Below are 27908 nucleotides of genomic sequence, written 5' to 3' on the forward strand. Positions count from 1 at the left end.
ATTTACATTAAGAATACCATTGTAAAAGAGTCAGCAGAAATACTCTGTTGATATCAAGTTTGAAAATAAAGACAAAAAATCTCCTTACAGTATACTTTGCAATAGAACTTCAGGAAGCAAAGAGGAACACACACAAAAAACGTCCCGCACTAGGTGCACCTCCTGCATTTGAGAGTTTTGATAGTAATAATAATGTGTTTACATTATCTCACTGGAAAACACCAGACCAATCTGACCTACATGTTTTAAATAACCTGTTGCTTCTACTTTATGGAGAAGCTGGTATTAAACCATTAAGCTAATAGTCAAGAGCTGGCTACTGTTTGGGTTTTAATAAGATCTGGTGCAGCTGATAAAACAAGTGAGAAGCAGTTTTGCAAATCGAAGCTTTGCATGAAAGCCTGGCTATGGTAACACGAACTCAATTTCCCCTCACAAAAGAACAGCCATAAAGCCAGCACACTAAGGTGACTTACTCCATCTATAAAAAGGTATCAATATCCACCCATATTCTAACAGGCTGTGGAAGCAGAGGCATTTCCAGAACAAAGATGTTGCTCAGAAGGGTGTATGCTCTGCTGTTCATATAAAGAGCAGAGCCTTATCCCAGTTCCCCATGTTTTGAATACTGGAGAATTCAGCATGAAGGACCATAGGCCATGTTAAAGCAAAAAACCAGCCACAGAATTCAGCACATCTGCCTCCAGAAGCTGCAGAAGTGCATAAAGAAGTCAGTGCTGAAACGTTTTTAATTGTGAAATTGTGTGGGAAAACTGGGAGGAGGCTGTGTTGTCAGACAAAAGGGAAAAACAAAATCCAAGCATTCTTTGAATTAACTCCCAATTGCCAAGCACTGCCTGCCTCCCTTTTTCCACCCTTACAACCTCCCCACTATGAAAGAGTAGCCCCATGCAGCCATCCCTCTGTGCCTCCCCACATAGCAGTACCAAGGGTGTTTGTATCCTCCAGGTCACCATCCCGGCCTCACTTCTTGTCCAAGAACAGAAAATAGCAACCATTCACAGGATCATTAAATAGAACACTGGGATATGCTGGACAAATGAGCCCTGTGAGACTGGGGGTGCTACAGAGTTCAAGATGACCCTCACAATTTCCTCTGTGACCACGGCTCAATTTTTACAGCAAAGGCTTACCTGTCTACCATGACAACAGCACAGCCAACATCAACAGTAAAAAGGTGCTGCAAGTAAAGAAACTGAGCCTTCTTCTAGCTTTTCAGTGTTTACAGCACATTCAGTTCATGTTTTCACATACTCCTGTACTGCAATTCTTTTAATCAAGTCCTTAGTAAGATTCACCAAAAAAAAAAAAGAAAAAACAGTGGAAAACACGATTTGAATACAAGCCCAGTAACACTCCATATTTTCTGCATCCCAAAAAGGCCACCTTAAAAAAAAGGCTTTCTAAAATAAAAAGCAAGTAGCATAGCACTTTTAACTCCTAAATGGTCCATCTGCTTTGGGTTCAGATGTTTGGTGTGAGATATGCTGTCTGCACAACCCTAACCATTGCCTGCTGTCTGCAGTTCCCTTGAGGAATGCAGTTAACATCAAGTTAAAACCCCACCTCCAGCATCAGGGAGATAATTGAAATCTAGGCAGTCCCAAGACTCTTCTCAAATTGAGAAGTTGCTAAACCAAAATGTAAAGCTGCAGCAAGATGCTTATATTAATTATACTAACCAACCACCAAGGGGCTCCTATCTAAGGGCTATTTTCCATGGATAATTCATGGCAGCTTTTGAATGATGGTCCATTCCTCAACAACATAAACAAACTGTTAGAGGTACTGCAGGCTTCCAGCATGCAAGTGCAGTGGCTGCTGAACTCCCCAGAGGAACCAATCTTTAAATATACTATATTTCAGTGACTCTTTTGTCAAAAAAGAGGGGCATTTCATGAGCTAGTTTCCAGCAAAGTACTGCCTTGTACCACCCTCAAACTTTCACCATTCAATGAAGACATCCACGAGCTGACAGCCTGAAAATTCAGGCCAAAACATCTTGGAACTTGTTTTTAAAGACACTTCAGTGTTCAACTGCTTTTTGCAATGCCTTCCCTATTAGGTTTTGGGTTTTTCCCTTGAGGTTCTGTCCACCAAAGCTTTTCACAATTCCTCTATACAAAACTATATAATGAGTTACACCAGTACAGTGGGTAAATATGCCCCCCATATACGAGTAAATCAATTTAACTGACTATCTACAAAGTTAATCAATTAGATTAACGGTTGACCTACTTAAAGATAGAGAAAAGTATTTGATAGTTATTTTCTGGAAAACAGAATGCAATAGAGCATCACCATATAAATGCTCAGAAAAAGCATGCTGAAGGCGAAGGTCATGCACAATACTGGAAGAACACTGGGCTCAACACCCCATTTTACATTGATGCATTTACTTGATGTTTACAGTCTTGGGGGAGAAGCAGCAGGACAAAAGTTCTCTGTGACATATGAAAAGCTATCTGCTCAACACACTGAGATTTTCCCAATGGGGGCAGCTCAATGATCAAGACATCCCCTTTTGGATTTTTTGAGCCCTCTTCAAAGTTTATGGTTTAATGAGTAGAGGAGACAAGAAGAAATTGCTACAACTCCCTTTTCCATGGTACCTCTCTGAGATAACCACATGAACTCCACAAGCCCACATTTCACACTGTTGCATCTATGCCCTAATAAGCCATTTATCCTGCAGCAAGCCACAGCAGGAGAGGTTTATCTGCATTCACCCTCAACTGCAGTCAGCAGTTATCTCACTGCATATGCTCTTGAGAGCCCCTGCTTCTGTCTAGAGATCTATTTACTGGACATCTGATTCTCTAACCCACTTTTTCCTGTTCAACTGACTGCATTTTGGGGATATACTTTATGAAAGCTGATGCGCAGCGCTACTACAAACTGTTTGTTATTGTGGGGGAAAGGTGAGGGGCTTTCACTGTTGCCTTTTTTGGTTTGGAATAAAAAGCTTCACTGGGAGAAACAGGGCCCAGATAAAGGTTACAGGTTCATGCTCCACAACTGAGTGAGGAACAGCAGCTTAGCACCATCAGCCTCCTCACAACACTACTGCTCCTCCATCTGCACTGTGGCTTCACACCTACATCACTGGATTAAGGCAGTGACTACAGAGCAGAAAGCCCATGCAGATTGTTTGATGAAAGGCTCTTGTGGCAGTGCCATGCTACTCAAAAAGACCTATTTGTACTGAATGCTGGAGCCAGAGCAATCCTAATAAGTCATTCCTTCAGATATTTGTCAATCAACAGATGGGTACATTGATGAAGGCTGCACTATCTCCTAGTGAAATGTGCCTGCTTTCTGTGCAGTCAATATGAAAGTTGCAATTCTAGCTCATATAAGACTATGTGTAACATCACTTATAATTAACAAACCTGAAAAACAGCAAGTAATTCTGAAAGAACTGAAAAAATGATGTCAGGTTTTATGACAAGACAATTGCACCAGAAGCAATGCATCAAACAGCTACATGACATTAAACTTTCTTCTGAAGAAACATTCACCTGCTATCCATTAATTCACTTAGTTGATATTTAAGGACTGACAGTGCTGAAAAATGTGTCATTCCATGAGACAGATAGCTGTCCTGCCTCAGGGGAAATGCTGATACTGTAATGGAAAGAGTTCCAAGGCTGCTGTGTTGTCAGCCTGGGTCTGCCCCAAGCAGCTGTTCAGAAACCCCACACAACCATTCCTCAGGAAACCACAGACACAACAGCACAGCCAGAAGTTTCCAAAAAATGAAAAGCATCTCTCATCCCCTCAAGAAAACCTGGGTAAATGGAAGAAGAACAAACAAGGAGGAGAAGTGGAGGGAATAGCTGGGAGTCAAGACCTGCTTCTGCTGAATGTCCCTTGAATGAGGCAATTCCAGACAGAGGATATAGGGAAAACAACTCTGCTTTGCAAGGTAAATTAGAGCAATTCACTCATGGTTCTTGCTTTGAAGGTAGTCCAACATATTTAATTCATCATCTAATACACACAGAAAAAAAATTATTTGTATTCTTATTTGTTCCCAAGAATATCCTTTATTTCCAGTTATGCTGTGCTTTGCACTGGTAGCTAGAAATGTGTTGATAATGCACCACTGTGTTATTTTGCTGACTTATTTTATTAATTTCTTCCCCACTTTTCCCAGAGGTTTTTCCTGAGAGACAGTCTTAGATGCCTTCAGTTGCATACGTTCCCTTCAGTCCTGATCTCCTCAGTGAGTTTTAGGATCTCTTCATGAGATGTTGCCAGACAATTAAGTTCCCAGTCACCTGAACAGCAGCATTGTGTAAGGACAGCAGCAGTCCTTGGGATGGATTAATTTCACCCTCCACCAACAGCAGCTTTAATACTCACAATGCAAGATGAAAGGTAAGAAGCAGAAAAACAAACACTTGGGGGAACCTGATTACAAGAGAGTCCAGAAGTAAAGGGAGTCTCCTGCCATTTCCCTCTGTCAATATATTCAGTGATGGCAGATCCCCTCCCCTCCACAGCATGTACTGCTACTCCCTGCTGCATGAAGTATGCAAGATAAGAGATCCCAACTATTGGGTTGCAGGCTGTACATTACTCCCTAATCCTTTCAGACAAACTGACCAGGTCGCTGTTTTTCTGATGCCTGGATTTGTTTCCTGGCACATACCTATTTCCTAGCTTAGAGGTGTGAAGAAAGCTGGGTTTGATATCTTGAAAGCAGCATGCCAGTTCTTCTCAGCCCTTCCCAACCCCTCTATCTCAAAAGCAGAGCAGTGCTGGTGGAGTGCCATCCCGACCAGCTGGCCCTCTCAGCACTCTTTACAACTGTCTATTATCTTTGTGTGACCTTCACAGCACTAACCAAGTGCAGAGAGGACGGACCAGGCAAACAACTCAAGGAAGAGCACTAAAAATATCCCAAACTTGCGTTAGTCACAGGACTGTGGCCCTGCTGAGAGCACCAGTCTCTGCTCAGTTGAGCCGCAGCCCTGCTCTCCTGCCTCAAAGGGATCTGCACATCAAGTAAGCTCAAACTCTTTCATTTGGGTTATTTTAAAATGGCAGTGAAGAAACACAGATCTCTACTGCTGAGTTTTGTCCCATGACCAAACCAGAGTATGAAGAGGCGGCTCGCTGATCCCAATCAGCAATGGCATAATTTAATGTTCAATAGCTTCCTTGTGCCAGTGCACCACCACATCAAAGCTCTGCCACTGTCGGTCATTCTCCTATGATTTTGTGAAACCAGGCTTCCTCTCACCAGTTTGTCAGAAGACTCTGCAGAGGAAAGTATTTGTTGAGTCTTTAATATGGAAAGAAACTCCCTGCAGACACAGGAACCAAGCCTACAACCTCAACACTGAGACAGGGAACACCAGGAGCTATTTGGAACAGCCCCCATCAACTGGATTCAGCTACTTAATTCTCATCTGGTTAAAAGAAAATGCAGTGTTTCAGATGGATGGGGGCTAAAAGGAACTAAAAAAAAAAAAAATATTGCAAGTTCCTGGGCCAGGCAGGGTCCCAGGGATTAAAGGGCAAGCAAAGCATCTAAGCCATGGGGAATATGACAAATGGATATGAAACACAGAGTGAAAACCAACTTTTCTGCTACTGTGAATGGTCACCTGCAAATGAAACCCTTTCCTCACTCACAGAAAAGCTGCCTATAATAAATAAAGCATCTGTATTTTCCCCTCAATTTTAAAGCAACCACTCACAGAAACACCGGTGCATTTCTCACGCACACCAGACTTGGGTGCTCTTTTAATAACCTGCAACGAAGACTCCCAGCCAGCCAGCTACCCACAGGCAATTCAGAGAAACAGGAATGTGTGGGTGCAGAGACTTTTCTCTGTGGTTCCCCACCAGCTGGTGCCGTGGAAGGGAGGGCTGAGGGCAGCTGCTGGAGGATGAAACAGGCAGCAGCTGTTCAGCCATGTGCTCGATGGGTTCCAAAGGGTTAAACTCTGTCACCATGCAAAAGCACACAGGCCCAAAGCAATAGCCCTGACTCTGTCTGCAGGATCACTGCTTCCACCCTTTGGGGTAGGGCAGGGGAGTGAGAGGGAAAAGCAGTGTCTCTCAATTTCTTCATATTTTATTTTGAAGACAAAGACTTCCTCTGAGGGAAGTCAAAACTATTAGCCATTGCTCCATGCCACTTGTCATGTGAAGGCACTGAAGCAATGCTGCTCACATCAGTACTATTTCAGACCAACAAATTCAAGTGCATTTCAGTGCATGGTGACAGTCATCTTCAAATACAAGAGACACTTCTTGCTGCCTATCACTGCACAGCTGAAGCAGCTCCACACCCCACAGCAGCCTGCTGCTCCACTGCATGTTTACAGCCCACAACTGAGTCTTGCAGGCTCAGCTACCAGTCCCCTACAGAGGTCTGAGTTTTGCTTGGCATCCTTCTCCTTTCGGGGGGCTGGCAATGACCTTCCTCTGCCTCCCACCACTGTCCACAACAATCTCCTGACTGGGGCACACAAAGGAAGCGGCTCTTTTTGGAAACAAGCTGCACAAGAGGAGTTGAGAGCAACCACAAACTGCAGCTTTACAAGAAAATCTAAAACACAGTCTTAAGCTGGCTTTCCTGCCAGCCACAAGCACAAGGAAAGAAGCATTTCGGGGGAATCCTCTCAGACTGGGGTGAGAGAGACTGACCCACTGGGTACACAATTATAGCACTATATGGGGCAGAATGCAGCTTGAAGTGGTTTTTAAACTGTGAACTTTAATAATTCTCAAATCCTTCCGACCCTGTTGCAAGGACAGCTTATGTGCTGATGTTTGTTGAAGGAACTTCCTGAGCTTTGCTGTTCCCATGGGGTGGAATGGAGCAGACTGAGCTGCTGCCACAGCACCCCCCATCCAGCTGTGGTCACTTACCATCCCAAATAGTTTGCATTCTGCCTCCAATGCCAGGAACTCATTTCTCTCATCACAGAACTCATGCAAGATTTAATGAAGACACACACCACACCTGAAAAGAAGTGACTGAAAGAAAGGGATGAATTATTTAAACTCCCAGTGTCTCTCTTTTCCCCATCAAGTGCAATCATACAAATGCTTCTCCTCCTGTACAAACCCTTACCTTTAACCAAGTACCACTTTCCCTGGAGCACAGACCAGGAGTGAACTCTGCTTCTTCCAAAACCAGTTCTGACACAAACATTAAATAAAATTTTAAAAAGCAACACAACCAGCTGCCTCCCAGAGAGCTGGAGCAAGACACACGGACAACACAAACCACTGTACATTAACAAGAGCTGCTATTTCTGGTACAAGCCTGGGCCCCTTGTTTCCTCTGGCCAATTATGATAATAGTATTTGGCAACAGGACTAGGACAAAAACAAGGCCAAAATGTTTATATAGAGAATCTGCAGCACATTTGTAACCTCTGCAGATACTGATCTCACCAAGCCAGTAGCATCCCCACCAGGGCTGAGTATTGGAGAGCACAGAAGAAACCCAGGGAAGCAGAGTTAGGGGCTTGCAGGAGCAATGGGCATCACACCATAGATTTACACCCAAGTAAAGCAACTCCATCCTGACATTCCCTTACATGCCAACTTCAGCTGCAGTGAAAATCTTAGGGACAAAACACCATGCAAAGAAGCTCCCTGAATGACCAGGTGGAAAACCTGTTTTCCCTGTTTATCACCCAACCTTAACACAAACTCTGGTATGTGGGCCAAAACTTCTATTAAAAAGAAGAATGTCAAATAGTACTGCAGTGGTCCTGTCAAAGAGGCCACAGGAAAATGGCACATGTAATGGGTAGGGTTTGGCTAGGATTCTCCCATTTATTCCAATGATTTTCCCTCTGTGAAGAGATGCCACTTACTTCTCTGGGCTATATCAGGAACATCCTATCTTGTCACTTCTTATGACAAGCTGTAGTCACAATGTCGAAGACCACAGAAGCCAAAACGGTGATTCCCCAGGAAGAAGATAAGCAAGCTCCTATTTTTCAGGTACTGCATGGGAGATTTTTAAGTCACTGGTACAGAGAAACCATTTGCTAAATCTGGCCAAGACAAACTATGTCATTCCTAACTGTGACTACAACACAACTTTCAGTCCCAAAATTAATGCCAGAGTGCAAATAAATAAATAAATGAATCAATGAATTAAAGAAAACACATAGTGTTGCATGAGGTGGGGTTCCCATACAGCAAGTACAGTAGCTGGGGAAGAACAAGGATAGTATTGTAGCAATCACCTAATTACATGAATACTCACTTCCCTGTCACTACTATTTCACACTACTTGCTGTGTTAGCACAACAAACAGAACACAAAGTTCTGCAATAAACACTGGTGCTATTTATTCTGGTGCTTTCTCTATTTTGGCTGTAAATACACCCATGATAATATAATCACATGAGAACTATCCAGCTTTCTAAGCCTTTTCCCAGTCCCTCTGAGGTTACAGGTATCTAGCACAAATCAGTTTGATGAAATTGGCTCGTCAGTAAAGCCATGGCACCAAATCTGTTTATCTATAATGAGGCAATCCACAGGTATTTTTCCCAAAGCTGTGCCCTTAACTAAGTGCAGCTCCTTTTTATATATTTTTGAAAGTTACAGGTAATGAAATTAACTGCTATAAGTGCATGCACCAGGCACACTCACCACCCCCTACAGAGCCAGACAATCATCTTCAGCAAGCAAGTTAAGCAGTGCAAGAAGGAATACTGGGATACATTAATCTGTGTAAATCAAACACTGCCAGTCTGTAGGCAGCAAATAAGATGGTTAGATACCAAAGCTTTACTCCTGCTACAATACTGTGAGTTCATATTCTCTCCAGTTTCACTTCTTAAGGTGTGACCATATTTGAAGGAACTGGGAACTGTTTCACCAGCTAAGATCCTCCTAGGAGGGGACAAGTCAGGCTGCAGACAGCTGGCATCAGCCACTTGGCAACTGCAAATAGGCATTTGGGGGAACCAAAGCTGAGCTTCTGGGAGAGAGGCAAGGATTTTCTCTGGATTCTTCGTGAAGTGGTCAGTCTCAGCAAGTCAAGGATGATACACTTTCATGGAAACCATATAGCCTATTTTAATCCTATTTTAAGAATCCAACAGTGCTTCCTTACAGTTGGTTGACATCAACAGGATGCAGCTTTCTGCTAGCAAGTGCAGGATAACTCTCTCCAAGGCGTATCTTCCAGAACACGTTTTATGCCATTTATGCACTCACATTTAGATTAATGTATTCTGTGTGTCCTATTGTTTCTCCACAGCTTCCTTCCCAGGAGTTCATTTTCCTCTTGGAAACAGTCACAGGAAAATAAATTGCTCTTTCAGAACTGAAGGGATATTCAGCAGTTAATTCACAAAACAGGAGACCTATCTGAACCCTCCTTTTTCAGTTTCTGAAAATAGTTCCTTTCCTTTCACAAATTAACTGGGCAGTAAAAAAAAGGGGGGATTTTTTATTTTTTTTTAGTACACTACTACTGGAATAGCTACAAGTGTATCAATGGTTATCAACTGCACCTTTTTATGGCCATGAAAAAACAGTTCCAAATTCCAGACTTAAGGCTGTTAGTAGACTCTTGTTTGGCTTGAGAACTAAATAAGAAAATGTAAGCTTCCAAGTGGCTTTTTATTTGAGGCTTGGGTGACTAATTATGTATTCAGATCCTGCTTGTTTTAATATCTACTTGATTCCCATTCTCTTTGAGGGAAAGAGATTCAAAATACTTTGGAACAAAGTTTTCCTGACTGTGAAACAGAACTTTCTGATGCAGTATTTAAAATGAAAAATATAATTCCACAATTGGAGCAACATAAACTAATCTGCTTCTTGGCAGAGAAAGCAAAAACATTTCTGGTTTCAACATGTGAAAATGGATAATGACAGTGAAACCTAATCTCCCCCCTCTTAATACTAACTGAGCCACCTCAGCATTACCTTAGTTCTGATAAAATGTACATGAAGAACAGAAACTGAAAATCAGCTACCTCAAATGCCAAAGTCTCCCTTCACTGAAAAATCAAGGATTTCTGATCCAACAGACTATTGAGGGGGAGGCTGGGTAGAAACCAAGTTCCATGGGAATGTGGAAATTAATTTGAGTTTACATCAAAGTAGAAGGACTGAACATTCCTTTTACGTGTCTGGGAAGCCTCCAAAGTAATCCCCCAAATTTTTATTCTTTGTCATACAGTGTGGTAACAAATACACTAGCATGCATGACTGATGTGAACCTTGGCTCCCTTTCAAGCTCTGGCTTTCAGAAACCTATTTCTGGTTGTTCAACAAGTATTCAAAACTAAAAGCAGACACCTATCATACCTACGTGGGTGTGCAAATATAGCAAATACACTTTTTTGCAGGGACTTGTCTCTGGAAAAAATGTAACTTAAAGATGTCTGTTACTGGTTATTTCACTGCAAATAAGTTTAATACACTGCTGTAATTAAATGAGTAAGGCAGAACAAACAAACCATTTAATTCTTTAAAAAACTAAATTCACATATCTGTTTAACTCCTACTTCTTCCATCCCCACATGAGGCTATGTGAAACTTTTCAGTCCCTCTTTCCCTCCTGTTTAAACAGGAGCTTTTGATAGGAGCTTTTACTGTTGTGTCAATGTAGGGAATGAGAAATGGAAAAAAAATGCAGTTTTAATTACAGTTACAGATTTACATTTTACTTCCACAAAGACTAAATTACAGCATTTCCTCCAAAGACTAAAGATACAGGATGTTATACTGGGCATTCATGCTGCTATATGGATTGTCATTTATTGCTATAAATGGCACCAGCAAACACAGATGCAGCACCAAGGCATGCTCTCAAAGGGGAACTTAGGAAGGCCACATCTCATGTGCAGTGAACTACATCCTTTGGCAACAGCTTGTGCTCAGCACAGGAAAAGGCACATCAAGGCTTGAATTTTAAATCTTTACTTATTAAAACACATGTGAACCAACTGAGCCAGACTTGATTTTCAGAGAATCACCAAAGTTAGAGAGACCTTCAAGATCATGTACTCCAACCATCAACCAGCACCACCACAGTCACCCCCTAAACCAATCCCAAGTGTCACACCCAGATGGCTCTTGAACACTTCCAGTGATGATGACTCCACATCCTCCCTGGGTAATTTATTCCAATATCTGAGCACTCTAACAGAGAAACAACTTTTTCTAGTATAGAATCTGAACTCGTCCTGGCACAATTTAAGGCCATTTCCCCATATCCTTTCACCTGAGACATGGCAGAAGAGACTGACTCCCTTCTCACTACAACCTCCTTTCAGCTGTAGAGACATTGAGCTCCCCTGAGCCTCCTTTTGTCCAGAATAAACACTGCCAGCTCTTCTCATAAGATTTGTTCTCCAGACCCTTCACCAGCTCTGCTGCCCTTCCCCGGGCACACTGCAGCACCTTCATATCCCTTCTGAGCTGAGGGGCCCAGAACTGGACACAGCACTCCAGGCATGGCCCCACCACTGCCAAGTACAGGGGGACAATCCCTGCTGGTGACACCATTCCTGCTCCAGGCCAGGCTGCCACTGGCCTTCCTGGCCACCTGAGCACACACTGGCTCATGTTCAGCTGCTGTCAAGCTGCACCCCCAAGTCCTGATCTGCTGAGCAGCTCTCAAGCCACCCTTCCTCAAGCCTGTAATGATGCACATGAACTTCCATGAATTTGAAGCTATGAATTTACTGTCAAACTCGCCTTTTTTCAGTGCTGACGGGACTGTGGGATGTAAAATACCTCAACCCATTATAAGCATTGCCTATTCCAGTGTTTCCTCTCTTGCAATTAAAAACAACCAAACAACCAACCAAAAAAAAAACAAACCACAACAACAACAAAACACCTCACCAAAAAAAACCCCAACCAAAACTCCAACCCCACAACTCTAGAAGTATAAAACATTCAAATCCAACTAGTGGTTTTTTGCTTCTTTCAGGCATCCAGGAAGAGCTTCACACTAAGGCAAGTCAGTGTTGAGACCTGCAGGGAGGGTGCTGTCACCTTGACTTCCTTCACCTTTCATTCAAAGGTCCACTTGAATCCTGTTTCCTATTCTGTTCAAACACTGGAAATCCTGAGGTCCTCTCCCAGCCCCTCCCTACCCCCTCAGCCCCTGCAAAGAGCACAGCACCCTTTGCATGAACCTGAGACACTCATGTCATCTCCTGGCACACGTTCCCAGGTCAGCTGTGCGATGCTGCTTCCTCTCAGAAGAATGAGGAAACGCTGCCAATCTCTTTTCCCCCTCTCATTTTTTATACACTATTTCACAACAAAGCACAACCCTCATGACATTTAAAAATAAAAATGCCCAACCATCAATTTTCTCTTCCTCCCACCCAAAATGTGCTTGATGTGTTTACTCAAATATTTAAATTATGAGGTTTTCCTGTGCCTGATGTAGTAATATTTAAGGTATTGCTGGTATTTTTACAAGATGCAGGTTTAGTCAAAGTAATTACCAGCTAAAACCAGATTGATCTTTTACCAGTTATTAAGAAACACTGAACTGTGCTATTTAAATAGATAACATCCTGCTTCCAAGAAAATATGATTAAAAATGTATGCTAGTGAAAAGGACCTGGTATGTTATTACAAAAAAGGAAACAATGGAAACAATAAGCTCTGCAAAATGCCCTTTTCTAAACAGACACTGTGCTGAATACAACGCAGATTATCTGGGAGAATATGCAGATATCACAAAAGAAAGATGAGACAGGAATTTTCACTGTGACAGAGAGGATTTATCGCAAAGCTAAAAAAATAAATTCTTTGTCAATTGAGAAAAAATTCCTTTTACAACTCTGGCATCTGATACCAGTTCAACACTATTTGGATGCTCTGGATTCTCCTTTTTCTCTTAACTTGGTCTGTTTTAGAGACCACACAAACATTCTTCTGCTAGAAGCATTTGTTTCTTGAAGTTATTATTAGCCATGAAGATCTAAAGCAGATCTGTTCTCAGCTACATTCAGAGCCCAGATGTGGATATTGTGAAGACTCTGCATGAAGAATCAAAGCCAAGATTCCAGGGTCCTGCACAAGAGACCCACAGGAGATGAAAAGAAGGCTGTCTTCAGCATTTTCATCCTACAAGCTATTTATGGGACTATGACTTCATACTTTTTTGTTCTCAAGTAGCACAGATGTGCTGTATCAATTCACAGATTTGGAAAAATACGTGTAGAATGAGTGTACAGAAAAAAAAATCACTTTTTGCACCTGAAGTTGAAGCAATACAAACATGGAAATGATAGGATGTGATATATTATTACTGGGGCAGATTGTTTTTCACTTAAATACTTACATTATATTTTGTCTGACCATCATTTGCCTGAAAAGATTCTGAAGCAAACAACAATAAAAAACTATTTTTAGTACACAAGCTGAAAAACAAGTTATTTTATCCCTGTTCTCAGCTTGTTTAATATGCAGGAACAAATCCTGCCTGAATTAGCAGAGTGCCTTGCTTTTGACTTGCATGTTAGCTGCATGGTAGCCATTTTGTTGAAGGTTTGTTTTATACTTAAATCAAGCAGTGACACTTTTAAACAACACATCCTGTCTCCAGAATTCAAGAGAGAGAAAAATTTAAACAAAACCTGAACATTATGGTTAGCCTAGACTATCCTAGGTCTTTTCCTGCTTAAATGGTTGTATAAGTCTGTCCTCTGTAAGAATGAAGGTATTAGCAGATCCAGGAAATTGACTTGCTGTGCCATAAAACAACTTGCAAGTATGCTAAAGAGGGTGCAGTAAAATTCCTTATTGTAGCTGTAAATTTGCAATACCTTCTGCCAATAACATTTATGAGAAAAATACTTTATAAATCAACCAATAAAGTTTCCCTTCCTATAATTTTTCATTTACATACCACATTACTATCTTCTTTGCATACATGAAAATTCTATTTGCCATCAACTGAAAAACATACAACATCCAAGGACAAAGATCAAAATGTATGAAGAATTCAGGAGTTTGCATTGGGATGTCCCTGAACACCAGGATGCTGCCCCAGAAACCCTCCTGATATTCTAGAGAATATCACACAGCACCACAGAGTCACAAACAGATCTGCAAAATTTTAAGGAATACATTTTCAATGCACAGCCCTTATTCCACTCAGTGGTACAAATTAGCAAGGGAGGTTCCTTAATTAGGAAGTGCTAAATTTAGCATTGCAATATTCATCTCAAAGGGTCACAGCCATCTGTGTTTATTCCAGCAACTATAAAAATGCAGTTTATATATGTTCATTATAGTGTATAATTTACTGCATGTAACTTTAAGGTTTTCAAAAAATATTTGCCAAAAAAAATGTGAACACCCCCCAATTTCTTTTTCCTCTCCCAATCTCCCACCTCCACTCAAGTGAGGTTAGCTAAGAAAAACCCTATTCATAGGAATTAAGAGCTAAATGTCAGTCCACTCTCACAATTAACAAGTAGCCTCAGTCAGTGTCTGTACCATGAACCTGGCTCTGGAGGTTTATAAACAGGCCCCTGTATATTTTGATTTGAATGAAATATGTCTGAGCTATTAGAGATGCTCGTACCAGCAAGAACTACTCAAGAACTGCAAGACGTGTTTTGCATTACATTAACAGAAACAAAACAGTGATGCCTTAAAAGTCATGGATTAAAGGAAGTCATGCTCTGGACTAAATTTGTATGCTTTTGATTACTTCTGTGCTGTAAATGTCTCAGGAATAGGAGGAGTGAAGGGTTCTCAAGCTGTTACTCTTATGGTACCAGGCACATAAATTTTCCTTCCTTCAAGACAAGCCCAGCCACACACAGTGCTGAGGATGCAATCACAATGTTTCACAGGTCTTGCAATCAGAAGTTCATTAAACATACTGTTAACTATTAACTTGCAGCTAATGACCTGCAACTGCATTGCCACTCAGCTTCCATGCCCCTCATCCAGCTCTGAATACAGCCTAAGCCTCATCTTGTTTTCAGGACATTTAGCTATTGACAAGATCAGTGCCTTGACAAAGCTCAAAGCAGGGCAGATATATGGGTATAGCAATAACACTTTCTGCAGAGCACCCCACTTAAAGTAAAACACTGAGCCCCAATCCTGAGACATAAACCTCTGTAGACTTGTGCAATTCCATCTTTGACCAACCAGCTTGTCAAAATACTAGGATGATCACAGCTTACTGACAAAGAGGTCCCTGCATGCCAGAAGCAGCTTATTATGGGAGGAGGATCATACTTCCTCCTTGTCTCCTCAAATCTTGCACACAAAGATAATAGCAGGACAGTGGGTATGCTGCAATCCTCCCCATTTTACATACTGTCTTGGTCCACCATTTTTTCCTGCTTATTACAGTAATTAATCCAGCAGATCCATGAAGGCACCACACTGGTCACCTCCATCAGCTAACTTGCAGGAGCTGTACATCCTTTCAATGAAGCCTTGGAAGAGCTCATTTTTAATCTCTTACAGCAGATGCCAGGACATACCACCTGCAGATTTATGACCCACTGGGAACGTAAGAAGGAAGACACTTGAAGGCTGCAGCCTGTGGTACAGATTAAGTGCCCAGGTCACAGGAACTGGGTACAAACCAGAGATCCACTGCTGAAGCTGTTATCGCTTTAACACCAAAAACATGATGCTTACCACTAAAAGACAGGCTTGAAAGAGAATAACTATGATGCTGGTATGCTGGAGGAACAAGCAACCTTAACATGTTATTGCAAATAACAAAAGTATTCTCTGCCAGTCTGGCAGCTGCATAGAAGCACTAGCAAATCTGAAAACGCTAAGACTGTTTACTCCAAATTTAGTGGACACATCCAAATGAAGTGGTCTAGAGTGCAAATCAAAATTCCAAGTGACAAGCTGTTGCAAAATTATCTGTTAATTCTTTGAAGTCTTGTCAAATAGAAGATCTCTCAGCCTCTACCAAAAGAAAAATCATCTAGGAGTAGTTGATATAATTAAATTTAATGCAATAAAAAAATTGCCCAAACTCTAAGACCAGCTCATAAATATGTAAAGTTCATTGTTATGAAAAGACTAGTCAATCAACTCTATGAAGAGATAGCGAGATATTAACTTCTTTATATTGTTAAGTGCCCATCACTTTTGCCCAGATAGTTGAAAACGCAATTTGCAAATACACAAAGCTAGCTGAATAAAGACCAGCATCTCATTTCTCTCCAGCTAAAAAAAGAAATGAATGTAATCAGCACATTTTCTCTCTAGATGAGAATGACAAATACAATCGCTAATGCATTGTGCTGCATTTCTGGTCTTACAGCTGCTTAAAGCTTCTACTTCCAAAAAAAGAGTCTCAAAAGTAGACAGCTGTGAATGTTACTTGCCCTATGCAAATGTTTTCAACTTTAAAAGAAAACCACTTTCCTCACTGCCTAACTCCTTCTTGTAGTGCAAATCAGGAGGAAAAAGGAGGAGACAGCATGCTTAGATTCCTTCTTTCTGTTATTCCAGGAAGCTGTTTGGGAAAATAACTGCTCAGGCTCTGCATTTCAGAATAGCATCAGCTCCCCCAGCCACCAGCAAAGGGCTTTCCTCAGCCAAAGATCATGCTGCACCCACGCACTCTTCAAAGCTCCTCCTGCTGATCCTCATGACCATTCCTGGAAACTGCTATTTGTGCAATCCAAAGCACTGCTCCAAGTACATCTCCTGGTCAGAACAACACATGCCTAACTGCTATAAACCACTCTGCACACAGCGAGAGGAAATCCATGCAGCTCCAAGGCATTCTGTAAACAAGCAGACATGCTGCATAACAGAAAACTTTAACATCATAGGGGGACTAGGAATTTAAAATGCATACAGGACATCACTGAGTTAATTATGGCAACTATCACATTTTATTTTTCTTTTTTTAAATGCTTATGGTTACTTACTGTATTTATCTAGCTTTAAAGGCACAAAAAATGGGTACTAACCACATAAGCAAGCAATACGCTGCTGCTTTTCTTCTCTTTATGTATTTTATGCAAGAAACACATGCAACTTTTCTTCAATTTTTCCACATCTTCTAGACAGGAGAGGACAAAACTGCTTAAAGCAACATGGGAAGAAAGTACCTAAAAGATCGAACATGCTGCACTTAATTGAATGTACCTACATTCATCCCTTGAGCCTGATGCAATTTCAACTCTTAGACCTTCACAGACTTCTGACTAACCAGCAAGATAGCAGAAACTGAAGGAAAGCTATCCTCCAGTTACTCCTGTTATTTTGTATTCTTATTCTCATTTCTAGGCAAGTAGCCTGCAAAAAAAAGTCTCCACAAAGCCTCACCACAGATGGCAGTTTGGCATTCTCCAGCCAAGCTCACACCTGCAGCTTCCATGACCGCTGCTGCAGCTGGGCTTTTTGTCTCCTCTCACTGACAAAAACTGCATAAAACGCAAGTGTTAAGTGACCCACTACTACCATCCATTTCATTAATGAACTAAGTCCACAGGAAATCAAGATGCAAGCCTCTACTTTTGGCTCTGCTCCCACCGACACAGCTCTGATTATTTCCCAGGAAGGGGTAACCCTCGGACAGTTTGGGCACAGACTCGTTTGCCATGGGGAAATTCCCAGTCACAAGGGGAAGGAAAGAAAAAGCATACAAAACTGACAGTTCTGAAGAGGACTTCTATCACCAACACCAGGATGAGCCACGGGAGCCCTGTGCTGAACAGGTCACGAGCCCTGCGAGGACAAAGGCAGGTCTCTTCACAGCAGTTTCACTTCAACTCTTGCAGCTAGCCACCCCCAAATGGAAGTCACCAGAATCTCCACAGCACTTCACTGTCTCCTGGCCATTTCACATTTCAGGCCTTGGCTTGACACGCTTCACGAGCACCAGGACAGCCATGTTATAGAAGGTGGAATGTTTTCTTGCACACTCTGAGTTGAGGCAAGACCATCTCTCCCTGTCTGTGAATTTTATGCAAAACCCACAGATGACAGACACAACCAAACCCAAAGTCTGTATTTCCTTCAGAAATCCAAGCAAGACTTCTTATGGGTACCACTTTGATTTAATTTTTTTTTCCACGTATATATTTATACAAAGAAGATGCAGCTAGAGCATTTTCCAGCACACCTGCACTCCAGAAACGCTGCCTGTTCCCACGCCTCTCTGTGCTGGAGGGCCCCAGCCACGGCTGTGTCCAGCACAAGGCTTGCAGCAGACTAAGCCCTGACCAGCCCTCCAGAGATAATCAGGTTAGATGATCTAATGGTCCTCCTGGTCCTTAAAAAGAAAATTAGGGGTGAATCACTTTGATGCTTTGAAGCCCTGGTCCAGTTTCTCCCACAGACAGAGACCAGCCACTGCAAGATGAAACTCAAATCAAAGCCAAGTTTTACTTCTGTGGTCAGCAGCACAGACATATTTCAAAACCAAGGTGAAGCAGATGACCAGAGAAGAGAGGTGAAGCCAGACAGGCTTCTCTCTGTCTGTAGGACAGGGAGGCATTCAGTTGGCTAAGAAACAAAAGGGTAGGGAGACAGAGAGCCTGAGAGGCTTTCTGGCCAGATGCTTTCCATAAGTAAATCTTGAAATGGCAGCCACTGGTCCCCACTATTCATTCACTCAGTCATTCTTACCAAAGAACAGTTCTCACATCAGCTGCACATAGTTTTGTCTCTTGTACAGGTAAGTGAATAATCCTCTGATCTTGCTTCACCCTAATACTCTATACAAGATTTTTTCAAAAACCTCTGAACTGTGCAGTAGATGGCTATTAACAAGGAGAACCCAAGAGGCTTTTTTCTAAGCTCAGAAGCTATTTTTTCTCCAAGACTGACCTGTCCAGTTGTCCACACTAAAGCAGCTCACAGATATTTAAATCATGCAAGGCCATCACTGTTTAGTGCTTTCACAGAAAGCTTCCCAAAGAGAATTAATTAGCTGATAAATTATGTTGAGAACATATCCATCAAACCTAAGTATGCTGTTCCTCATGTTTGTGCCAAAGCAACTCTACTCCTACTCTTCTATCAGCACAAATGAGTTTAAAAATAGCCTTATAAGAATATTTAAATAGGTTTCATTATAGCTTAAACTAGTGAGAAGACTGTGACAACTATTCCCACAAAGCAAACTCCCTGTAGAACCTTTTTAAATATCCTAAAAGGAATTACAACTCTACCTGCATAACTGAAATCAAAAACAAGTTAAGAGAAAACAAAAGAGAAGGTAAGCTATTTCAAACAAAGTGTTCATTGCTGCATGGAGAAGTCTTTGTTCAAATATATTGCATGTAAGAAATCTTACTGTGTAATTAAACCCTGAACTAATACGGCCAGGGAAGTGGAGCCTTTAAAACAAGGCTTTCAGGATTGTCTAGTCTGACACCTTCTTTACATGGCAGAAACAAGTTTGTCCGCCTTAATCCTTCCTCTACAACCACTGAGAAAGGTCTCTATGTGCTACAAGAAGAGCACTTGAAGTTTTCAGGGATCTAGAAAAGAATAGCATAACTTCAGTTACACCTAATCCCATTCAACCAATCAATGCTGCATCTTGCTCATCTCTTGTTATTACCAATCCACTTACAAAATGAGGCTGTTCTACACACATATTTCTGAATCATCCATCTTAATGCAAATATGCTGAAAATGTTGCAGGAAACATGCAGGGCCACAGTCAGAAAGGAAAAAGCACAGAAACCCACAGAAGCTGAAAACAAAAAACCACAGGTAAGCCTCTTTCCAATAAAAACAAACAATGCCCTCTGCAAAGCAGAACTAAGTGTACCAGAGAGGGAAACCCAGACAGAGCCACCAAACACAAGCACTTGAAAGCAAGTCACCCCAGACTTCCTTTTAAAAAAGGAAAAGAAAGTGGGGGGAGTGTGAAACTCTAGCTGCCCCTGGATCCTGTGAACAGTTATCCACCTGTCCAGTCCCAGTAATGCTTTGGGACAGTTCTGAGCATGCAAAGCAGCATATCTAGAATCCTAAATAACATTACTAAAGGAATTAGGTACCAGGAAATACAGACCCTCCATTTTTAATGTAGTCACTCTGAGGAATTACATGCAATCTCACACAGATTTCCAAAGCACCATCTCACCCTCCAAATACCTTGAACAAACTTTGCAGATCTTATAATTAAAAGAAATTCTCATTGCTATAGACAGGTCATACAAAATAGATGTGCCTGACATCCAAGTCTTGGTGTCAAACTACCACTTCACACCTCCATCCTGGGGGATGTCAAAACCTCTACAATTCAGTATTTATTTTCATTATTATTATTCTTTTATTCTTGGAAGTCTTTACTTTATTCTCCTTTTAAACAGAACTACACCTCCCTTTAACTTGAAATCATAGCAATTATGTAAATTGCTGTTATCATATTGCTTGCTTTAAAAAAAAAATCTAAATTTTATAAATTATAAATTTTGTGCATCTAGTTACTGAAACTATTGTTTGAGGCAAAATATGTCATTACAAGAAAAAGCTAAAGGAAGATACTCCTGTTTGCCTTGTGTCCCTTCAACCTTTCCTAATGGCTGGAAGCAGTGAATCAAAGGTAAAATGAACTGACTTGCCCCAGTTTGTTTCCATGCAACTTAAAGCTGCATCATCAATGTTTAATGTTTACTCCCATTGGTCACAAGCAGCTTTTTATATGCTGAATATGTTTCATCTAAGAGACCTTTTCTCTTAAAGACAGCTATTCATACATCTTTCACCTTATGGGTACACCTAGAAAGCACAAATTTTTAGTCCAGCTTCCTTTTTTGACAAAAAAAAAAATCACATGGGAAAATAAGTTGAAACCAAACTGCCTAATTTGAAGTAAACAAAAATAAAGCATTAACAAGAAAACATACATTTTTTTATCCATGATGATCACGACCTGAAAAACTGAACTCTAGAGAGGCTGAAATTTGGACCAATTTAAACAGATTAGGCAACAGTTAAAACATTGGGAAGAAGGAGCTTTGGAAAGGATACTGAATAGATGAATTTCATAAACTGACCAAGCTTTAGCCTTCATTAACCAGACTTCTTGCCACTTAGGCTCAAAAATCCCTTAGCAATATTCATGATGGGCAGATGGGTGGTTGTATGCTCTTATGAAGGCATTAGCTTTTTTCTTGTGCAAGACCCCATTAACTCTAATATAAAGACTTAACAAGAAAACGTCATTCTAACAACTACATTTGCTTTAAAATACTCAGATCAAAACTTTAAGCTTAATTACACTGTGCATAAAGTCACTCTAAAGTAACACCTCAACAAACTTCTTCATTGTCTCTAGAGATGCACACAAGTTTAGTACTTTCACCCTAGATGGGAATATACATGAACAAGGCTTTTTCTCCCACTCCTGATTTTGAAAGCCTGTTAAATTAATAAGGCTGCCAACAAAGAAAACATGTTGTGAAGAACAAAGTCTCTGAAAGCAGGCAGCCACTTCAGACAGAACAGCTAAAACACTTGTGAAAGTGCAGCTTGAGAAAAATGGAGTTTATAGCTCTGAGTGAGGCCGGCCTCAAGCTTACAATGAAAGATTAAAATCTGTTCATCTAAATCAATTACCCGTCCTGAGCACACATCGTGCACTCAAACCCAACAGTCTGGGGAGGGCTTTGCATCACAGTACACACTCAGTGACAACACTCATTTCCCCAGCAGCAAGCTACATTTCAGCTTAATAGCTAAAACATTCCCTGGACTATATTCATAACCAAGGCTCCTGCCTCTGCAGCAGCTCCATAAGAACTACACATGAACTCTTTACCTTTGAACCAAAGTGACTAACACTCACATAGAGCTGCTATTCTCCATGCAAGACAACCTAGATTTAAAATAGATACACAACCCCAGCATCCAACAGAAATGTGCTCTACTGGACTCCGGTGATTTTGCAAACTAGCAGAAAATGAACAAGCATTGAAAACAGGGATAATCCATCACAATATGCACTTTAAGTATTTACTAAATTTACTTGGGATTTAATTTATTTATAACAACTGAATGTTCTGGACTTCCATCACTATATTGTGTAAATATAACCAAGTCTTACTCTTAAGATTCTCATTTCAGCACTCTGCTTAGCACCTGCTTGAAACAAAGGGAGATTTTTTTACTTCTACACAAGAACAAAAGTGAAGATGATTTCCAAGCAACATGAGTCATTATAGTCTTAAATGATAGTTTCCAATCCTAGTTCTCGAACTGTAATCTGGTCATATCTCAGTGCCAAATTATCTCAGATTATTTGAATGCATCATTACTCTCTTGACGCAAATAGTTTAATCCAGCCATTTATCAGGTTTTTTAAATCACTGTAATACTTTTACTATGGACTTGCATGCGTAAACAGTGAATACAAAAGATGACCTGTCTGAACAGATTTCTTTTAAAAATAAAAACCCTTGCTTCTTCATGGATATCCCCTAAATATTCTCAGCACAACACACCCAGCTCCTCTTTGTCCACCATACAGTTCTTCCTCTCTAATTCACTTTCCTCAGCCTGCTCCGGCATCCCTAAATACCAAATGAGTAAGAGGCTGCTCTGAGGGTGGCCAAGCCAAGGCTGCCCTTGAGCTGGCTGAGCAAATGGCACTCCTTGTGTGTTCACGTGTGTCCATGCCTACATCTACACAGAACACACAACTTCACCCTCTCCTCAGAGATGCTTGACTTCTGGGGGAAGAGGGCTTGGAAGACAAGCATATTTGATATATCTCTCCTTTTCTAGCACAGCCAGGAAAAACAACCCTCAAACATACAAAATTACTTCACACTTCAGACTATTTCATTAATGCCCCAAGTTTACTTTAGAGATAAGGCTTGCTCTCATCACAATTTGGGAACTTCTGGAGTTGGGAAAAAAAGGAGACCAAATTATTTCTGCCTGCCTAAGTCCAATTTATGTACTTAGAGGATTTGTCTGGACAGCGAGCACTGTTCTGCATTCCTTTCTCATCTCCATCACATTATTCAAATTCTAAAAGTGAACATAGAATAAATAGAAGATTCAGTTTCATTTTCATGCACCTGACCCCTGGACTAATTCTGGACTAATTGTAAATGGTGCAAATCAGGCTTTGCATATTGCCTGGCACCCTGAAAGCCTACAGCCTCTACAAGCCAAGCTTCAACACTCCCACCACTGCTTAACCCTACAAAATCAAATGCATTAAGCAGGTGTGTCTGCGACTAAGTAAGGGCAGAAGCTGGTCCCTGCAGACAAAAACACATTAACAATGCTATTTATCATGCTCAGCAGAACAAACACCAGCTCTGCTTCAAAACAGAGTAATGGCAACACCAATGGCTGTTACTCTTGGGAGAAAATGGACCCAGTTCCCAGGCATATCTTTCACTTGGGGGTAGGCTGAAGTGACTCCAGGACAAACACTCATTTATGTATTCTTCAGTGTTTCCATCTGGCAGCTCTGCCAAGGGAGGGGAGTGGTGTTAGAGAAAAAGACATCCCCCTCCTCACCTCCAACTCCATTTTGCAAAATGCCTATTTTTAGCCCTCAGTGTACATGCCAAGGTGCACAGCACCACTGCTGCAGTAATGGCAGCCACAAACCTGCCTGCTTGCTTGTCATCCATCGAGTACTCGCACAGGGTTGCATCAAACTGCAAAACAGGCTCAAATACTGCTCCAAACTGAAGTCCCAGCCAGCTCCTTGATATTAGTTACTATAGAAACCAGTCCCTCGGCACAGGCGCTCACAGCAGGAAATCATGCAGATTTCAATTTTACATAGTAATAAATGCTGCGGGAGAGGAGAATTTCACAACAATTGCAGGGGCTGATTGTACAAACTCAGACCTCTTCTACCCCACGACACTGCAGATGAACGTGCCCATGCACACAATTGCCACTGCCCCTAGTTCTGAAGTGGTTTCCACAGAGCTTGAGTTGGGATGGATGCTGGAAAGGTGGTTGCATTTTTCAGTGGCTTCATTAGACTGAAAACGTACTCATTTTTAGATGCAAGAAGCCCATGTGCAAACAACAAAACAAGCAACAACTGCAAAGCAGTAGGAAGATTTAAGCATGTATATAAGTACAGACAGTTGAAACATTTTACAGGAAGTACTGACAGGTCACAACCCAGGGCTTCTTTGGAAACAGCCCATCTTCCTTTTCTTCTCCACCTTGTCCAAAAAAACAACCTGAATGGAGGGCAGGTCACAGATAAATTTGTAGAAAAAAACTGTTGTAGAAAGCACAAAGACAAGAGGGAAGACTCTGAGCCCTGAAACGAAACGGTGAGGTAATATTATTTTAACTTTTCAGAAGTAGTTCTACAGGTTGGACTCCATCATGCGTGGGAGTGGAAGAGGAAGACACACAGCACAATGCACTTCTTGTCCCAGGCAGATCTTAATTTTCTACTGAAATTCAAGAACCAGTGGGGACTCTTTCCCACCTTTCTAAATGAGCCTATAAGCCTGAACAGGGCAGGTTTTACTACATCAACCAGGGAAGAAAAGAGCAGGGAACTGCTTCACTGAAGAAAACTAACATGAAGGGAGGAGGGAAGGGGTGAACAGCTTGCACAGCAACAGGGACAAACATTTGTGCTGGCAACAACCGACAAATCATCAAGCAAACAGAAGGACAAGAAAATGAAGGAAGCTGGTCTATTTTTAAGCAAGACCTCATTATTACCATGAACATGCACTGCTTCCCGAGAAGCAGCAGGTATGCAAACATGAGATGAATCATATCACTGAGTAAATCACCTGGCAGTGGAACACTAGTTTGCATGGACACACACAGAGCGAACACATACGATCTACGGTCCTGACACCTACGAAAATGTGTGGAAGAGCATCCTTCTGGGAGGCAGCCTGAATTATGGAGAGCAAAAAAAACCTGTTAGACAATGCAAATGTCACTGCTGCTTCTGAAAAAGACTTTTGTTAATGCTTTTGTTAATGATTAGATGGAGTCCATTGTTATGGACACTCCGCTCACAATTAGTCTGCTGCAGCTTGTAATTTCACTTTTTGTATAGCTCTCTCATGTCACTAGAAACACACACAGTTTTTGTACAGCCAGGGTAGGAACAGACTGAGGGAATTGGAAAAGACACCCCAAGTGAAAGCACACATTTTATATCACAGCCTTTGCACAAACTGCCTAGCTGATACAAAGGAACTCCACAAGTGGTTCAAGGACAGGTGGACTGGGGTGCAATGAGGTTAACTGCAGGACTCTGGTCAGGTCCACACTCACACCCCCAGGGTCTGGCGAGTTTGCAAGAAGCCAGCTGACAGCACCAAATCTGACACTTCACCATCATGTCTTATGGGAAGCCACCACTGAGGTGACCAACAAAAGGACAAGCCCCAAACCTGCATTTCCATTTCCAGGCAGCTGTGAGGCACAAAGCACAAGGCCACAGAAACTCAGCAACTGCTCTGCAGCCTCCACAGGCTGTTATGGGCAAGGTCCATGAGGCAAGAAGCATTACCCTACTTCACAGAAACCTTGCTTAGTCTGAACTGATTTTCTAATTCTCTTCCCACGACACAGAACCTCCCTTTCTCTGGTATGGCAAATAAAAAAGATACTAAATAAAACACTGTGTGAACAGATCTTCAGTTACCTTTGTTACCCAGCTGGTGACAGATTAAAAATAAATAAGAGCTGCAACAACTCTGTTGTTGTGATTACTACAGGATTGTAACTATGTGCCAACTAGTAATTTATCACATCAAAAGGCTGCCTGAATTAGCCTGAAAGGGGATCTCCCACCACAGAAACATGTGCTACACTGGGAAAACCAACCGCCAACCAAAACCTCAGCCTCCACTTTCAAATCCACATCCCATCATCAAAAGGATGCTTTTGCATCTTTGATTCTAAACTAATAAATCATCTGAAGGAAATCCTAGAGCCACTTACAATTTATCCTCATTACTTCCCGAACTGGATGATTAAGACATTAAAAGTTTGGTTCTGTTGCCAAGACTAAGAAAATTCTTTACAGCTACAAAACCAGTATTCAGTTACTGAAGTGCAGGTGCTCTGCGTGAAGATGCCCACAGAGATATAAATTCATAATGTAGCTGGAAACAACAATCAATCCATCCATCCCAAGCCTGCAGAAAGACCAGGATCTGATATTCTATCCTCCTAAAAGCAACACAGCTGTATAAGAGAGAGAAAGAACCACAACCAAGTGTATGAAAAATTAACTCTGAGCTGTTCCCCCTCCCCACACTCCCAAAGATTTCAGATGATAGTGAGCAGACTTACATTTACTCATGTGAAAAAAGTCCAGCCACTGCTATCTTAACACACCAGCCCACTTCTTGGACGAGGTACTAAAGCAGCTTGTTTGCTTCTTCCTCCCTCGCCCTTTTTTTTCCCCTCATAGAAGCTGGTCTTGCATTCAAATTTTCTATTTACCACACAAAATCACCCGGTGGCTTTACTCCCTTTCCTAAAAACATCTCAGTCTCTCAGCACCTCAGCAAGCTCAAAAAAATACTGGGCTGCAGGGCAAATGCAAACTCCACTCCTGCATCACTCTGTACTATACAAAGGGACATCCGACTATGTAAGTTACTATAGCAATTATTTTTGTCTATTGCCCTGAATATTACTCCTTAGGTAGGGACAAATCAGCACAAATGTTGTCAATGACCCTGAGCTAGATTTTGTCTTGACCTCAAGGAAAAAAATAAGGCATAAATAAATAGTATTTTTTATGCTGCAATGCCTGCACTTATCCAAAGAACAGATAATGGCCATGTTTTATCTGCAGTGCAGCCCTTTCAAGCTCCTAAGTATAAAATCTAGTCATTAATAACCAAACCACTTCTCTTGTGTTTGAGCATTTTAAATGTTCACCCAATTTTCACTGCTCCAGCCAAATGGGCTCACATCAGAAGCAGAGTTCTCTGGGAAACACACTTGTTGACAAACATGGACTGACATTTGCTACTGGTCTAGAGAGAGATGGGAACACAGAAACTGAGTAACACAACATGGCCTTTGTGATTTGTAGTTTTAGCTGTTGTTAAGCAGAATATCCAAGTCACACTTCTCCCAACACAACAGATATGCAAAATGCATCCAAGCTTCAAAATTATCTGCCAGTGATTCTGATTTCAGTCCTGCATTTTGCATCATCTTCATGAAAACACAATGGAAGAATGAATGATTCATTTAAATACTTTTCTTCCTATTATTTTGTATATGAACATCAATGAAGAAAACAAAGAAAAAGTCTGGACTGTATTATTTTCTTCAAAGACTCCACAGGAGGAAAAAGTACTTATGACAAAGTCTTATCTTAACTGACAGCCAGCTCAAACAAAGATTTTGCTATTTGAATATGAGAATCAGAAATTAAAGAGGAGTTAGACAAAGGAATGGGACAATGACAATGCCTTTCCTCTTGTGACCAGCTTTGTTTTCACTCTGAAATTAGGCACAGATCACCATCACATCTCCACAGTCCATAGCCAGGAGCAAAGCTGTCTGTTTCAAAAATGTTATACAGCTGTATATCTACTGCTGTAGATTTTGATGTCTTTCTCCTCTCCAGGCTTAACTTCTGTTCCATCTTTTGTTTCCCTCCATGAAAATAAATAAATCAATAATAAACACCTTTTCAGTACTGTCCATTACATTTTGCTGTAGCACCAAGACCCTACCATACCATGGGTGACACTCTGCCATATTTACAGTGAGCCAGATCCTGGTTCAGGAGGCCTAAGCACATTTACTTGGGAGATCACAGATAATTCCAGCTCTGCAACACCTCGTGCAGCTTGGCACCTTGGGAAACCACTTCAATACATACAATATAGATCCTGGCCAAAATGAAAATGGATCACCCAGAGTAAGGACTGTCTGAAGGTGTGCTTACCCACTACCTGGAA

The 27908-nt window shown here is 41.4% G+C and overlaps 1 protein-coding gene across 19 annotated transcripts in view; it reads right to left on the bottom strand.

Annotated features, from left to right (window-relative positions):
- MTSS1 (MTSS I-BAR domain containing 1) overlaps positions 1–27908 on the bottom strand; it is a 126724-nt gene that overhangs the window by 73889 nt on the left and 24927 nt on the right. Inside the window, exon 1 of one of the 19 annotated variants that reach the window (XM_039715499.1) lies at positions 7118–7298. The exons of 17 other annotated variants lie outside the window; for them this stretch is intronic. In XM_039715499.1, the coding sequence (XP_039571433.1) occupies positions 7118–7283 (166 nt within the window). In that variant the 5' untranslated portion in view covers positions 7284–7298. Of the gene's footprint in view, positions 1–6912; positions 6947–7117; positions 7299–27908 lie in introns of those variants that run through there. One more of the 19 variants, XM_039715506.1, reaches the window with a different exon arrangement.

Source organism: Passer montanus, unplaced genomic scaffold (genome assembly GCF_014805655.1).
Source record: "Passer montanus isolate IOZ18808 unplaced genomic scaffold, ASM1480565v1 scaffold33, whole genome shotgun sequence".
NCBI lineage: Eukaryota > Metazoa > Chordata > Aves > Passeriformes > Passeridae > Passer > Passer montanus.